The sequence below is a fragment of the Glycine soja genome, chromosome 10, assembly GCF_004193775.1.
Source record: "Glycine soja cultivar W05 chromosome 10, ASM419377v2, whole genome shotgun sequence".
NCBI lineage: Eukaryota > Viridiplantae > Streptophyta > Magnoliopsida > Fabales > Fabaceae > Glycine > Glycine soja.
In genome coordinates, this window is record NC_041011.1 from 41,682,964 (window position 1) to 41,699,713 (window position 16,750).

General features: G+C 32.2%; 1 protein-coding gene and 1 long non-coding RNA gene across 2 annotated transcripts; one reads left to right on the forward strand and one right to left on the reverse strand.

Annotated features, from left to right (window-relative positions):
• The first annotated feature begins 1,008 nt into the window (after positions 1-1,008).
• Positions 1,009-2,356, forward strand: LOC114369354 (phosphoenolpyruvate carboxylase kinase 1-like). The gene is made up of 2 exons (XM_028326574.1): positions 1,009-1,839; positions 1,930-2,356. Exons 1-2 carry the CDS (start codon positions 1,062-1,064, stop codon positions 1,974-1,976), a joined length of 825 nt encoding a protein of 274 aa, XP_028182375.1. The 5' UTR covers positions 1,009-1,061; the 3' UTR covers positions 1,977-2,356.
• A 2,403-nt stretch (positions 2,357-4,759) lies between these two features.
• Positions 4,760-5,437, reverse strand: LOC114370343. The gene is made up of 3 exons (XR_003657820.1): positions 5,360-5,437; positions 5,013-5,256; positions 4,760-4,911 (listed from the first exon to the last, which is right to left on the reverse strand). It is a non-coding gene; the product is annotated as an uncharacterized LOC114370343 (long non-coding RNA).
• Positions 5,438-16,750: the final 11,313 nt, after the last annotated feature.

Here is a 16,750-nt window from a genome sequence, read left to right on the forward strand (position 1 = left end):
CAACATTGCTTAGTATGAGAAGTTAGGTTGTCAGCTTGTAATCAAACTCAAGGTATCAGTACTCCATAGACCATAAAAGGTGATCTCAGTTACTTTACCCAACTTAAGGGATGATCATGAACGTGGTTCTCTTTACAGAAATGTGTTTCTTATAGACAATAAAAAATGTTTAGCGAATTTGGGATTATTCAAGAAATTAAGTTGTTTGGTTTTCCAGAAGGTATATTCTAAGGATAGCCTTTGCTTATTCCAATTCTCTTGCTCCACATGTTCAGCTGCAAAGGGAAAGGCATAAACGAGAATCCTCCTTTGGAAAAGTATTAAAATACGCAGTTTCAATTTGCAAAACAACTAAAGAAAAGAAAGAGATTCAACTTGCAGAAGAAGAAACGAAATTGATTACTTTTATTCAACAGCTAATTAAAGAGAATTGATGCTTGAAACAAATAATTTGATTGTCATTCTAAATTTTCGCAATGCAACCTTGTACTGTAGCCGTTAAGGTGTTCGGTAACTTAAAATTGATGCAAAAATAGTTATCGGTGATAATAATTTATTTATGTCAATTGATATCTTTAATTATCTTTGATATATATTTGCATAATTGAATTTATGTCAGAGTCTTCAAATTTTCGAATTCTGTATAAATTTACCTAATTTATATATGAAATTTGACTCGTTTAAAAAAATATCATTTTAGTTAAAATAAAATTTATACAGAAAAATAAAAATAAAAATAAATATTTTATTTTGATGTAACTTTATATTTATTAAATAAATTAATGGTTATATTTTTTGATTTAATAAACTAGGTAAGAAAACTTTGAAGTTTTAATTATAAATTAATTAATGGACTATAATAAAAAATTTGAAGTAGGAGTATAAGTGAAGGCGTGTATCGCGGTGCGCAAAGCGTGAAACGTGGTGTAAGAGTGAAGGGTATCCACCGAAGGAATATTCGGTTCCAATATGCATTGATTGGGTGACTTTTCTCTCTATAAAAAACAGAGTAACCCCAAATCCCAAAAGCTAAGAAAGAAAAGAGAAGAAACGAAGATAGAATGTGCACAGCCCTAAAGACGAATTACCAGCTTAGCGAGGAGATCGGTCGCGGTCGTTTCGGCACCATCTTCCGCTGCTTCCACCCACTCTCCAACGAACCCTACGCCTGCAAACTCATCGACAAATCCCTCCTCCATGACTCCACCGACCGCGACTGCCTCCAGAACGAACCCAAATTCATGACCCTCCTTTCACCTCACCCAAACATCCTTCAAATCTTCCATGTTTTCGAGGACGACCAATATCTCTCCATAGTAATGGATCTCTGCCAACCCCACACGCTTTTCGACCGCATGGTCGATGGTCCCATCCAGGAGTCCCAAGCCGCCGCCCTCATGAAGAACCTTCTGGAAGCTGTCGCGCACTGCCACCGCCTCGGCGTGGCCCACCGCGACATTAAACCCGACAATATTCTGTTCGATTCGGCGGACAATCTTAAACTGGCGGACTTCGGTTCCGCGGAGTGGTTTGGGGATGGGAGGAGCATGAGCGGCGTGGTGGGGACGCCGTATTACGTGGCGCCGGAGGTTCTGTTGGGGAGGGAGTACGATGAGAAGGTTGATGTGTGGAGCTGTGGGGTGATTTTGTATATAATGTTGGCGGGGATTCCCCCTTTTTACGGAGATTCTGCGGCGGAGATCTTTGAGGCTGTGGTTAGGGCTAATCTTAGGTTCCCTTCTAGAATCTTCCGGACTGTGTCCCCCGCCGCCAAGGATCTCTTGCGAAAAATGATCTGTAGGGATTCTTCTAGAAGGTTCTCCGCAGAACAAGCCTTGAGTAAGTTACTACTTGCTTCTGTTTTCTTGTTTGATATAATTTTTGGGGGGTTTTGTGTTGATGGAATTTTTGGATGTTTTGTTTTTGTAGGACATCCTTGGATCTTGAGTGCGGGTGACACGGCTGAACTCACTTGAGAATGTAGCTAGAGAGAGACATGACCTAAGTTACATGGTGCAGTGTAGCTAATTTTGCTCCTTTTGTCTTTTCTCTCTACTGTCTCAATAAGGTGGTCTACTCGTGGTGGCAGAGGAAGGAACGGAACAGAGCACGCTTCTGTAGATTTTTGTTTTGTTTTAGGAATCTTATATCTGAGACTCTGTATGAGTCGAGAGAATCTTGTTTTTCCACTCTCGGTGATTTTCTCTCTGTGTAGTAGAAAGTGAGAAAGTGGGTGATCTCCCAGACTCTCTCCCCCCTAGTAGAAAGGAGTTTGTTTGCTGATATCCTTCTGGTTTTTTGTATCTGTAAATCATAAATAAACAATAATTTTGAATGGTGTTTAATTTAATCTTTCTGATTTTGTGGTTTTGATTTCTGTTTTTTTAAGGTATTTAATAAGGGTGATTCTTATTAGTAGGTGAAATTAGATGAATTTTTAATGAACATTTAAGTGCATATTTTAAATTTTATTTAATTCACGGGAAGAACTGTTATTGAAAATAAATTACAAGTAAAGAATATAGGTTCATTTTGTTTGAAGTTTTGTGTTGTAAGAATAATTTAAATTTTCAATCTTTAAAATGTTCTTTAGATGAAGATATTATTTTATTATTTAAATTTAGGATACTGATTGATATAAAGTATATCGAAAGGGTCCTTTTAAATAGAGAAAAATAAGAAAACTCTTAAGATACCGAATAGTTATTGAAATGTGTGTGGACATAAACAAGAGAAGGTAAAATTGTGTCATATCCTTTCATTGTGAAGGGGTTTGTCACACTTGAAATTTCTACTTGACAATTGCACCAATCAACTTGACTGAGTGTTTAGCACGACGAAAGAACTATCAAATGGGAAAATTGCAGTCAATAATAAACTCTAGTATTTATTAAATCAACTATTAGGTCTGACTATAAAGTAGGATGTTATTATGTTTCTTTTTCTAAAGCAGTGGGCTAGTGGTGTCTCTGGAAGACTACTGGAACTTTTGTAAATCTTCTTACTGACTTGAAGAAACAAATAGAGTGAAAAAAGGAACAGATAACACAAACTGCAGGGACCTCAACTGTTAAATTTGATTTCTAACTTAATAAAATATGTGTAAAAATATTTTGAAATAATTTTGGGTGAGTACTATTATTTCAGTAACACTTTTCCACGGTGTTTTTCTACTAAAAATAAGATGGAAAAATAATAAAAATATATTATAACTGATACTATAAGTCATTATATTATAAAATTGTTAAGTAAAAATAATATTATCCTATTTTTTTAACTGTTAAAGACTTAAAAGATCATATTCCTCCTCAATTATTGTGCCATTCATTAAAATAAGGGAGTATAAGTTGATAGAAAAGTAGTCTTGCTTATGAGTTTTAGGTTTATACTACTACTTTATACAAGCAACGTGATACAGTGATGGGTCATGCACTTCCGATCAAACTTCATATATTCCATAATACTATACAGTGATTCATTTGAATTGGGAGAAAATAATGACTACGAAGTTTACTTTGAAAATACGTTAACTTAATAACTTAAATACGTTGTTGACCAGTATCTTAGATGTATTAATAAAATAAACATATTTTACTAAAAATAATATTAATACACATTTATCATAGTTTTAAATGCATTTTTAGCATTAATTTTTATTTTTAATTAAGATCTTTAAATTACTAACTAATAAGAACATATAATCATAATGATAAGAAATATTAATAACATATTACCAAACATATTTTTTTTTGTTATTAAAAGAATAATGCATTTTAAATGATAAAATTTATAAGTTTAATGAATTATGTTTACATTTTATAATTTAAATATATTTTTTGAAAGAATAATTTAAATAAATTTTAATTAATAATGAAGAAAAAAGTGATATATATAGTGTTGCTTATGACTTACGGAGTACGCAAATGTGAAGGGAATGAAACTAAAAATCTGCTTCACAATCGAAAGGCGTATGTATGCAGTGATGTCATATTAAGTATATATAAGTAGGAAATGGTGAGTTTAAGATAAGCCATGGTATCTATATTGATACCCTTATCAAATATCAATTCATTGTGGCCCATTGTCTTTGGGACCAGCGTTCACATGTGACCCCCTCATTTGTTCCCTTTTAAATTTAGCCTCAAAAGACGTTTTACCACCTTCATGTCGAGTAAATTACTAATTTTACTGCTGCTATTTTAGTACTAGTTTATAAATTATTTTTCAATATTCAATAGTAAACTCAAAACTAAAATTAAAAGATAAATTATATAATTCACATAAGTTAAAATAAATCAAATAATCTTGTTGACATATGTGAATGTGAGTCGTCACTCTTTTATTTGTAGAAAATTATGTAAAAAGGTATACTTTGGTTTGTGTATATTAAAAATTTAATAAATCTATATATAGATTTAGTATTATTATTAGATAAAGCATACTTCGTAAAAAAAATTGAAAATTAAAATGACTATGTGAACACTGTACACGTATAATATATTCAAAGTAATGATAATGAAAATAATTAATTATCTCAAAATGAATCGAATTAGTAGAAGATGATTAATTGAGTTTTAAGTATAAACTTCATATATTTTATAGTTAAAATATAAAACAAAAACTAACCTTTAATTTTGAAAAAATATCAGTAGTTTTAAAAAAAGAGATATAGAAACCCAATTTGAAACAAAGACTCCGTCAGTGCATTATTTTAATAAACTCCCAAGTTTATTTTATTTTTGAAAAAACGTTAGGTGTCCATAGTCTAGTCTTTAGATGAGCGTGGGGCCAAATTGGATGTGAAATGTCAAAAGGAAGAAAATAAGATGCAACGGCCAAAGGTTGTATTCAAAGTTGAAGAACGTATCTGGTCCCGGAGCTTCTAGAATCGATCATGGCATATGCTCTTGCCTATTACAAAATGCATGATAAGGGGGTAAGGGTATGTCAAAACACATTCAGACACCAAACCAAGTCTATATTTTTAATAAAGTAAATGAACATTGACTAACCCATTTTTAGTTTCATTTGATGAGTCGAATCCTACTTTTCACTTCCCCTAACTTGGAATCTAATGTTAAAGACCACATCCACTAATCCAGTGGCTCCAAGCACGAGGTTCTTCTATACCCTAGATTCTCTCCGTACAGTATCACCCTCCTCTTCTTCCCATGCCTAATCACATCATTCACATGGTTGCAATACTAAACTTGCTCCATAGAATTAATGCACCAGACTCCGGAAAATTCACGCCAGCTATGCAGCAACAGCATATTATTAGGATAATCTGCATAGAGAGTGACATGCGAATATATTTAATGCTGAAATTTAGAAACAAAGAATGAAAGAAAATTGGTACTTCTATATCATGCTATTTCCTTCTTCTCTTTTCCTTCAAAACCGAACCTTTGAACTTTATTTTAGAAAAAACGCAAAGACTAAAGGCTTGCTTTATTCCTTTTTCACTTTTTATTATTATTATAAACAGTTTTTTAAAAAATTAAATTACTTCATGTAATTTTACAATCTTTATCTTTTTAGTCCTTATAGAATGAAAGTGATTTTTTTAGTCCATATAATTTACATTTTAATTCTCTTTTAGTTTCTATGATTTAAAAACATTTTTTTAGTTCTTATAATTTATATTTTAATTCTTTCCTAGTGATTTTTTCAATTTCTATAATTTTTATTTTAATTACCTTTTAGTCCTTACTAAAAATATATAAAAATAATTAGTTATAAATTAGTTATAAATTATCAACTATTTTTTATTACAAATTATCTTGCGATAAATTAGTTAAAAATTACTTGTTAATATTTTTTTAGTTAATTGTAATTGATAATATTACTCATATGGTAAAGACTAAAAAAGAATTAAAATATAAAATGTAAGGACTAAAAATATTATTTTCAAATTATAGGAATTAAAAGAAAATTAAAATGCAAAATATAAGGACTAAAAAAAACACTTTCAAATTATATGGACTAAAAGAGAATTAACATGTAAATCATATAGACTAAAAAATTCATTTTCAATTAAAAAGATAAGAATCGTGAAATTATAAATATCAAATAAATAATTTAACCTTTTTAAAATGTTTGTTTAAAAAAATTGTTTTTTTTTAAAAACTGTTTTTTAAAATAGTTTTACAGTAGTAATACTCTCTACATACATGTATATACGCTTACATAAAATGGTATAACCATACCTTAAAAAGACGTCTTAAAAAATTCTTAGTTTTTTTTTGTATTATATTTCGTGATTCATTAAGTTTATGATATTTAAAGCTTGATATAAATCCCACTTATTCAGTTATTCTTGAAAAAAAGTACACTTTAGATATAATTATGCATTTATTTAAAAATAAAAATATTTATTATATATAATTATATTTTATTATAATTTTAACTACTAAATTTTGAATTAATGTTTATAATTATACTTTTCCCATGACTTTTAAAAAATAAATCCTCCTAAAATTAGGTGTCTTGAGTGAAGCAAATAGGTAGGTGGGGGAGATTAATGTGATAAGCTTTCAATGGTGTTGAATGCTTATCAAATCGTACACCTTCGTATTGGAATCCGTGACACGTGTATACTTATTTCCTTTTCAAATTTAATTTAAAGTAACTAACTGTACGGTCGGGGCTGCTATCCCCACAGCACGTGATCGTGTTTCGGCCCAACAATGCCTTGGATGGGCTTCTTTTGTTTTTTTATTTACCTTCGTTGGATTTGTGGTTGCCAGCTATTATTATTATTTTTTAAAGAGAAAAATGAACAAGAATTAATATAATAAAGAAATAAAAATAAATTATAAAAACATTATAATTTTTTATAGTAAAAATAATAATTAAATATAAATTTATTTAAGAATATAATTAAAATATATTAACATTATAAATATTTGTTACATTATCATGCAACTATAACTTATCATATATACAATAAGTCTTTTTATAATAACTAATTTGAAAGATGTAAAAAAATTATATGGACAGTATATATAAATTACTTTTAATTTAATTTATATTATCAAATTTAAATAGTGTTTCAAAAATGTTTTTTTTTTATAAAACCCTCTGCAAACCGAAAGGTTATAAACGTTTACCTCATTTTGGGTGAATTGAGACAAAGAGAGGAAAGGGATAAAAACAAGTAATAAAAAGTAAAGAAAGAAAGTAATAGATGTGATAGAAAACATGGAGAGGGATTGGAAAATAAGGATGAAAATGAATTGCGAGTAAAATGTATGTTTATAAGAACTTATATAAATTAGAATAATTATCGTGAATGTGGAGATTTTTAGGAATTATTTTTTGACTGAAAGTGTTTTTATGATTTTTTTTTCTGAATTAAAGAACATTTTTAGAAATTTCTTATCTCTTTCAATCTGGTCTTTCATGTTTTTTTTAAATTGCATTTTTTTAAAAAATTATAAATAATTTAAAAAATAACATCACAATATAAATTTAGTCATTTTAAACTTTAATTTTAATATAATTTATATGTTAAAAAATTTTATGTATTTTATATTTTAATTATATAAAGTAAACATTTATTACTCCAAACATCTCTTGATTTCTTTGGTGAGGAATCTCACATGGAATATGTATACTTTATAGTACCATTCAGCTAAATTGGTTAACGAAAAGCTACATTTACATAAATTTTTTATTAACTAATTGTTGGCACAGTTAATAATATAATTATATTTCTTAAAATACTAACAAAAGTTTAATTTTAACTATAAATACAAAAATGATTTTTATCATAAAAGACAGTTTCTTTTAATAATCCCTTTAAGCTTAAGAAATCATCCGATGGAGGCATTGACTTTTTAGGTTGGGGAAGGAGGATTCAAAGTGTTGATGAATGATGAATGATGAATGATGAATGATGAATGATGAGTGAGAGCACTTATTTTGGAACGGGACCCAAACAGTCGTAGCAACCCACGTTTGGCAGTTGCTAGCTATTCTGTTACGGAATATAATAATGGAGCCCACCAGAGTCTTTGCTTTGCCTTTACTTTATGTGATTCCTCGTTCCAAGCAAAAATACATACTCATTATATATATATATATTACCCCACAACCACAATTACTATGAATTATCTATTTTACACCCACCCAAACACTGGGAAGATGGCACTGTTTTCCCACAGCCTACTACTTTAACTATTTAAGAGTTTCTAATAGTTTATAAATGTTATGAAGATGGATCAACAATAATTAGTTAGTTAAGTTGTAACCTTGTAACAGAAATCTATTGTAAATCTATTAGCTGTGTGATATCCTTTTTTGTAACTAGAATTGGTGTATATAAGTCTCAACTGATGTAATTCTTGTATGACATATTCTTTAGATTCATTGTGATCAAATACAAAACTCTAAGTGCAAGTGAGGAGAGGCTATTGTAAACTTCCCTAGAAGTCTTGCTGATGTATGTTGCGCAGTTGTGATCAAGTAATGAAGAAAGAATCGGCTACAGTGTGGATGTAGGGGTCTCAAATTGCCCTGAACCACGATAATATTCTTGTTGTTTTGCTCTTTCTTTACCACCTCTGTTCTTAGCATTCTTGCTGTGTGCGCTTGCATATCACCATTTCTGCAGTAATATCATCGCAACAATATAACAATTGGTATCAAGAGCCAGGTTCTTAGAGGGATCTTGCGATGGGGACAAGGTTTGATGTGGAGAAGTTCACAGGGGAAAATGATTTCAGCCTAAGGAGGATCAAGATGCAAGCTCTTCTTGTTCATCAAGGGCTTGATGATGCACTACAAGGAGCCTCTAAGCTTCCATCTACACTGTCAGACAAAGAGAAGAAAGATTTGCTCAGTAAAGCTCACATCACAATCATTCTTTCTCTTGGTGATGAGGTTCTTCGAGAGGTAGCTGAGGAGAAATCTGCAGCAGGGATTTGGCTGAAACTTGAGAGCCTATATATGACCAAATCCCTAACTAACAAGTTGTAGCTGAAGAAAAGACTACATCAGCTGAAGATGGAAGAAGGTTCTTCTATCAAAGAACATGTTTCTTTGTTCACAAAGGCAGTTCTTGATTTGAAAAGTGTAGATGTGAGGATAGATGAGGAAGATCAAGCAGTAATGCTATTATGTTCTCTTCCATCATCCTTTGAAAATTTGGTGGACACTATGCTTTTTGGGAGAGATACACTCACCTTGGAGGAGGTTAAAGCTACCCTGAATTCTTGAGAATTAAAGAAAAAGATAACTGAAAATAAAGGTGAAGGTGGAGATCCCGAGGCATTGATGGCTAGAGGAAGATTAGAAAAGAGGGATTCAAAGAGCAAGAACAAGAAGAGGTCCAAATCCAGGAACAAGAAGGCCTGCTACTACTGCAAGAAAGAGGGTCATTTCATAAAAGAATGCCCTGAAAGGAAGAAGAAGAACAATGGTAAATACAATGATGAATCTGATATAGCAGTGGTGGCTGATGGATATGAAAGTGCAGAAGTGCTCTCCATCTCAACTGAAAAACACAGTGAGGAATGGATTCTAGAATCGGGTTGCTCATTCCATATGACACCCAATCTGGAATGGTTCAGCTCCTATAAGGAGATAGATGGAGGGAAGGTTCTCGTGGGAAACAATATGGCATGTAATGTCATTGGCATTGGAACTGTTAAATTGAAGATGCAAGATGGATCTGTAAAGTTGCTCCTTGATGTAAGGCATGTTCCTGAGCTTAAAAGGAACCTGCTCTCTTTGGGAATACTAGATCAATCTGGATGTTCATTCAAAGGAGAAGGTGGAACTTTAAAGGTATTCAAAGGTTCATTACAAATAATGAAGGGTACAAGGCAGAATGACCTTTACAAACTGCAAGGTAACATTATCTTGAACTCAGCTTGCCTAGTTTCTATCTCTGAACCAAATGCTTCCAAGCTTTGGCATTATAGATTAGGTCATGTGAGTGAGAAAGGGCTAGAAGAACTACATAAACAAGGATTGATCGATAATGGGAATTATCAAAAGCTAAGTTTTTGTGAACATTGTGTATATGGAAACCAAAAGAGAGTTAGTTTCCATAATGCAACTCACACAACTCAGGGTATCCTAGATTATGTACACTCTGATGTTTGGGGGCCAGCCAAGGTACTTTCATTAGGAGGAGCAAAATATTTCATAACTTTCATTGATGATTGGTCTAGGAAAGTCTGGACTTATCTGTTGAAACATAAAAATCAGGCTTTTAAGTGTTTCAAACAATGGAAATTGCTTGTTGAGAATCAAACTGGTAGGCATGTGAAACTGCTCAGAACTGATAATGGCCTTGAATACTTAAGTGAGGAATTCAATGAATTTTGCAAAGACAATGGAATAAGAAGGCACAAAACTGTTAGATTGACCCCTTAGCAAAATGGCCTTGCTGAAAGGATGAACAAGACCATTTTGGAGAGGGTGAGATGTATGTTGTCCAATGCAAAATTGGCAAAGAGTTTTTGGGGAGAGGCTGTGAATACAACATGTTATCTAATAAACAGATGTCCTTCAAGTGCAATTGAATTCAAAACACCAGAGGAAAGATGGACAGGAAAAGCTCCAAGCTATGAAAACTTAAGAATTTTTGGATGCACTGTATATGTTCATTCTAATGAAGGCAAACTTGAACCTAGAGCTAAGAAGGGAATCTTCTTAGGTTATCCAGAAGGAGTGAAGGGATATAAAGTGTGGTTATTGGATCCTGAAGGTCCCAAATCTATTATGAGCAGGGATGTCTTGTTTAGAGAAGAAGACATGATAACAGATTATCAACAGAAGTCTGATTCAATTCGAAAGGGTGTTCAAGCTGAGCAAAACAGACACTCTGATCAAGGAATTAGGTTGGAGGTGGAGAAGCTAGCACAAACATCAAGTCCAGTAGAGGACAGAAATGAAGCATCTCATGATGAACCTATGATTTCATCAATTCCTGAACCTGTTGATACTTCATATAACCTGGTCAGAGACAGACAAAGAAGGCAGATTAAAGCTCCTGTAAGATTGGGTTATGCCGATCTCATTGCTTATGCTTTGAGTATAGAAATTGATAATCAAGGCTCAGAACCAATTTCTTACAAAGATGCAATTTCCAGAACCGACAGTGATCAGTGGAGATCAACAATGCAAGATGAGTTTGACTCTTTAATGAAGAATGATACTTGGAAACTTGTTGAAAAGCCAGCAAAGCAAACAGTTGTAGGGTGTAAATGGAATTTCAAAAGGAAACCAGAAGAAACAGGAATGGATAGCTACAGATACAAAGCAAGGCTTGTGGCTAGGGGTTTCACACAAAGAGAAGGAATTGACTATAATGAGATTTTTTTTCTCCAGTTGTGAAGCATACAAGCATCAAAATCATCTTGGCACTAGTTGCAGTTCACAACCTTGAATTGGACCAAATGGATGTAAAAACAACTTTTTTACATGGGAATCTAGAAGAAACAATCTATATGAGTCAACCTGAAGGATATGAGGTAAAAAGGAAAGAGGAGATGGTATGTTTGCTGAAGAAATCTCTGTATGGACTGAAACAATCCCCAAGGCAGTGGTACAAAAGATTTGACTCTTTTGTAGTGTCAAATGGTTTTAACAGAAGTTCCTATGACAGTTGTGTCTACTTCAGAAGGTTGAAGCCTGATTGTTTTATCTACTTATTGCTCTATGTAGATGACATGTTGATTGCAAGTGCAGATATGGAAGCCATCAAAGAATTGAAGAATCTGTTGCAATCCAAGTTTGAAATAAAGGATTTAGGGGCTGCAAGGAGAATACTGGGAATGGATATTATCAGGAAAAGAAATGAAGGTCTGTTATATCTATCTCAGTTAAGCTATGTGCAGAAACTACTGAGAAGGTTCAATATGCTTGATTCAAAACCTGTATCAACACCTATTGCTGGACATTTTAAATTGTCAATCACTCATTCTCCACAAACCGAAGATGAAATCAAAGATATGAGTAGAATCCCCTACTCGAATGCTACAGGTTCACTTATGTACGCTATGGTTTGTACAAGACCAGATTTAGCATACTCCGCTAGCATTGTAAGTAGATTCATGGCAAATCCTGGAAAACAACACTGGAGTGTCGTAAAGTGGATCTTAAGATATCTAAAGGGTTCAAAGTCTGTTGTTCTGGTCTATGGAAGAAATTCAGAAAGAATCAATGGTCTGTCAGGCTATGTTGATGCTGATTATTCAGGTGACATTGACAAAAGAAGGTCCTTAACAGGATACTTATTCACTTTGTATGGAAGTGTCATAAGTTGGAAGGCTAATTTGCAATCAGTTATGGCTCTATCTACCACTGAGGCAGAGTATATAACTCTCACTGAAGCTATAAAGGAAGCCATATGGCTTAAAGGTCTTGTTCATGAGCTCGAAGGAAAGACTGGTCCTATTGAAGTATGGTGTGATAGTCAAAGCGCAATTGATCTCTCTAAAAACCAAGTTTTTCATGAGAGGACAAAGCATATTGACATTAGGATGCATTGCATCCGAGACATCATAGCACAAGGTGAAGTTGAAGTGAGGAAAGTGGCTGGAGCAAACAATCCTGCAGACATGTTGACAAAAGTAGTTCCATGTTCAAAGTTTACTCATTGTTTAAACTTAATGAACATTGGAACTTGTGACACTTGAAGTCTTTGTAAGAGACTGAAGGGAGGAGAGCTTGCTGGTCCTAATATTGAAGATCCAAGGTGGAGATTGTTATGAAGATGGATCAACAATAGTTAGTTAGCTAAGCTCTAGCCTTGTAACAGAAATCTGTTGTAAACCTATTAGCTGTGTGATACTCTTTTTTGTAACTAGAATTGGTGTATATAAGTTTCAGCTAATGTAATTCTTGTAGGACATATTCTTTAGATTCATTATGATCAAATACAAAACTCTGAGTGCAAGTGAAGAGAGGCTATTGTAAACTTCCCTAGAAGTCTTGCTGTTGTATGCTCTACAATTGTGATCAAGTAATGAAGAAAGAATCGGCTATAGTGTGGATGTAGGGGTCTCAAATTGCCCTGAACCACGATAATATTCTTGTTGTTTTGCTCTTTCTTTACCACCTCTATTCTTAGTATTCTTGCTGTGTGCGCTTGCATATCACCATTTCTGCAGTAATATCATCGCTGCAATATAACAATAAATGTGGTACTAAATTTTGTAGGAAGAGATTCTACTATGGATCGAATCTCAATTAAGTTGTTTTAACTATATTTTATTTTTCTTTTCTTTTCGTTTAAAATTTCCAAGCTTGCCGTGTGTCTTCATCCATTCACATGAATGATTTATATGCCCAACTCACAATTCCATATAACTAGATAACTCAATTATCATTGATAAAAAAAAGATATGTTCGTTGATTCAATTACTAGGCATTTGATTAGAGGTTGAGTATGCTTACGAAACCTAGTTTTGGAATTTAAATCTAGGAGTGAATAATTTTATATCACAATAATGATTTTCAAAAAAAAATTATCTCACTGTAACAATATAAAAATTAAATACACGCACACCTTACACTCACGCAGCGGGGGAAGATATCTCAAAATATATTTCTATTATTTCAACTTCAATTTGACGCACATTACAGAACCTTCATATGTCATGCGTGGCTTTACGAATTTCATATATTAAATAATGCTAAATACCTAAACTTAATAACTATGAAAGAATACGTATTTGTGCTAAATATTAATTTGAAGAAAAATCTACTGTTCAATAGTTCTCTATTACCACTTAAGTATAATTATTTCCCTTAAAACTAAAGATACTTGTAGTCTTTAAAAGAAAAAATACGAAAGAAAACTAGGCAGTGGTGGTGGCAAACTATAAATCATATATATACATAATTTTCTTCAATTTGTGACAGACGGCGACTCTCAAATAGCAGTAACATTTAGAGATGCATAATAGTTTTTTTCGTTTACTAACACACACACACACAAAAAAAAAAAAAAAGAGGCGGTGGTGGCATCCTTGCGACTTGCAAATAGCTTTAATTTGTACTTCGGCTTCATTTAATTATCGCCTATTTTAATTATATCTGACTCAAATAAAAGTATCTCTAATAAATATAATAAAAAATGCATGTGTTTTAGAAAAAAACAATAGTAAATAAATAGAAATATTATTAGAATAAAAAGTAGTTATACCGAAACAATACTAATAATCTACATGAGAATCTCGGAAACCAGAACAAGTGTGCCCACATCGGGTGCCTCAAAGTGATTCCCCCAATTTTTTTAACTCTTTCTTTGGGTTGCGGAGAAAGATTCAACTTCCAGTTATTTCTACCATTAAAAAATTGTTAGTTTTGACAGCAATAATTGCACCAAAGTACCAAATGCTAAACCCAACCCACCACATGTCCGAACCACCAAACATGGTCCTACCCATGTGACACATTACTCTCATTGCTAGTAATGTGATATTTGAGTCCAACCAAAGTGGATAGGATTATTATTAAGAGCAATGGAACAGTTTGTCTAGAATAATTTAGGATGATAAATTGATTATATGGGTCCCCAAAATTCAATAATAGAGAACAATCAAACAACAAACATCTTAGGTTTGGCTGGTAGTTGTGAGTTGTGCTGCTGAGGTTACTCTCACTATGACTGCACAAGACAGTGAAAGGCACGTCATCTTACGCTTTGTATTTTTTTTGCTAATTCAAAACTCATGACGTTGCTAATGTCTCGACGTTTCATATTCTGAAGTGAATAATATTCATTCAATTCAATTCAACCTTTAACAATATCGAAACTACACCACCAAGCACCAATCCCTTTCGTACTCATTACTCAATTTGTTACATGTGTAGTCTCCAAAAAGCTCCAGCATAGCAAAGCAGAAGACACATTACACATTCTCGTCAATTTCAATTTCTGTACGAGGCATCATAGACAAACACACAACATTAAACAATTTCTGCTAAGTTATAAAATAATGTCACTGAAACCATGGGCTTCAGAAAACCATGCCCTTCTTTTCTAATTTATAACCAAGTACTGTCGACTGTCGCATTGACAACGCTTTCCATTATTTTCTCTCTTTTATTTTTTTATTTCACTTGTGAAAATAACCAAATTTTTTTTTTTATACTTTTAGTCTATTTTAAAAATAATATATGAATTAAGAAATACATTCTTTTCGTTTCCTTTAATTTTTTATACTTCAAAAATTATTAAATACATTAAAAAAGTACAATCAATATATTTATTTATTTTAAAGTGATTTTCAGTTTTCTAACATGCCCTTTCATTAACATTTTCTTTTATTTATAAGAATTGAACTCAAATACTTAAAATATACTAGAACTCACATATTATTCGATCGAGTTAGAATACTTTATCATTTAAAATTTATAACATTGAGTAAATTGATTAAAATTTATAAAAGAAAAAACATAATTATAAAGATTACAAGTAATACACTATTATTTATAAATTTTAAAACAAATAAAAAAATTCTTGATAGATAAAAATAAAATAATAGAAGTATGTTCTTTATTACTTTTTCATATTCTTTTCTTTTAGTTGACATGTTATAGGTTGAAAGTATTTATTAATTTTATTGATAATTAATCTCTATTAAAAATTATTTTTTTATTTCAACTAATAAGTTATAGGTATAAAGTATGTTGGACAAGCGGCGTCAATTATCTTAAGGGGATGAATTAATTTTCCATTAACAAACTTTTAACCCCTTCTAAATGATAGGCTCGGAATGCGGAAGAAGAAACAACAATCAATTTAATAATGTTCTTTAAGCATGCAAGACAAAATTAATTGCAATAATAAATGAGATAAGGGAAGAGAGAAATGTAAACTCAATTTATACTGGTTTGGCCACTTCCCGTGCCTACTTCTAGTCCTCAAGCAATCCACTTGAGATTTTCCATTCTCTTTGTAAAATCCTTTTACAAAGTCTGAACTACACAGGGACAACCCGTCCCTTGTGTTCAGGAATCCTTACAACTTAAGAGATCCTCAGTCTCTTAATCAATCTCTTTGATTAAGAAGAAGAAGAAGAATTCTCTCTTTAAGAGAAGATATTACAATTGAAGTCCATGGATGAACTCTTAATGGATTTGCAAGTGTTTGCTCAAGAGTTGTTGAGAGAGCATTTGACAATGAAGTTCTCTTAGAATATCTCTCTTTGCTTTTTGAAGTCAGACACACACATATATATAGGCCCTTCGTGCCTTTTCAAAATGGCTTGAAGAGATGTGTTTTTCAAAAAGTTTTTTCTAAAATTCTTCATTGGTAATAGATTATAGGTTTCTGGTAATCAATTACACAGTTATATTTTGAAGGGTCATGACTTTTGAATTTGAATTTCAGGAGTTTCGTTGTTGGTAATCGATTATAGACGCATGGTAATCGATTACATGTTCAAAATTCAAATTCAAAATCCTTTTCAACAGTTATTTCTCAAACTTCCCTTATGGTAATCGATTACACTGCCTCGTAATCGATTACCAAAGCCTTGGATGACTTTGAAACCTTTTGTTTTGAGGCAAGGTTTGATCTTGAAGCAAGGCTTTGTTTTGTTGAAACAATCTTGTATTAATCTTGAAGCAGTACTTATCCTTTTGAAGCAGCCTTGTTTGATTCTTCTTTGACATCATCAAAATCATGTATGCATACATTCACATTCTTCCCCTTTTTGATGATGACAATCAAGTGATTTCTTTTCGACATCATCAAAAGATACATGATTCACATTCTCTCCCT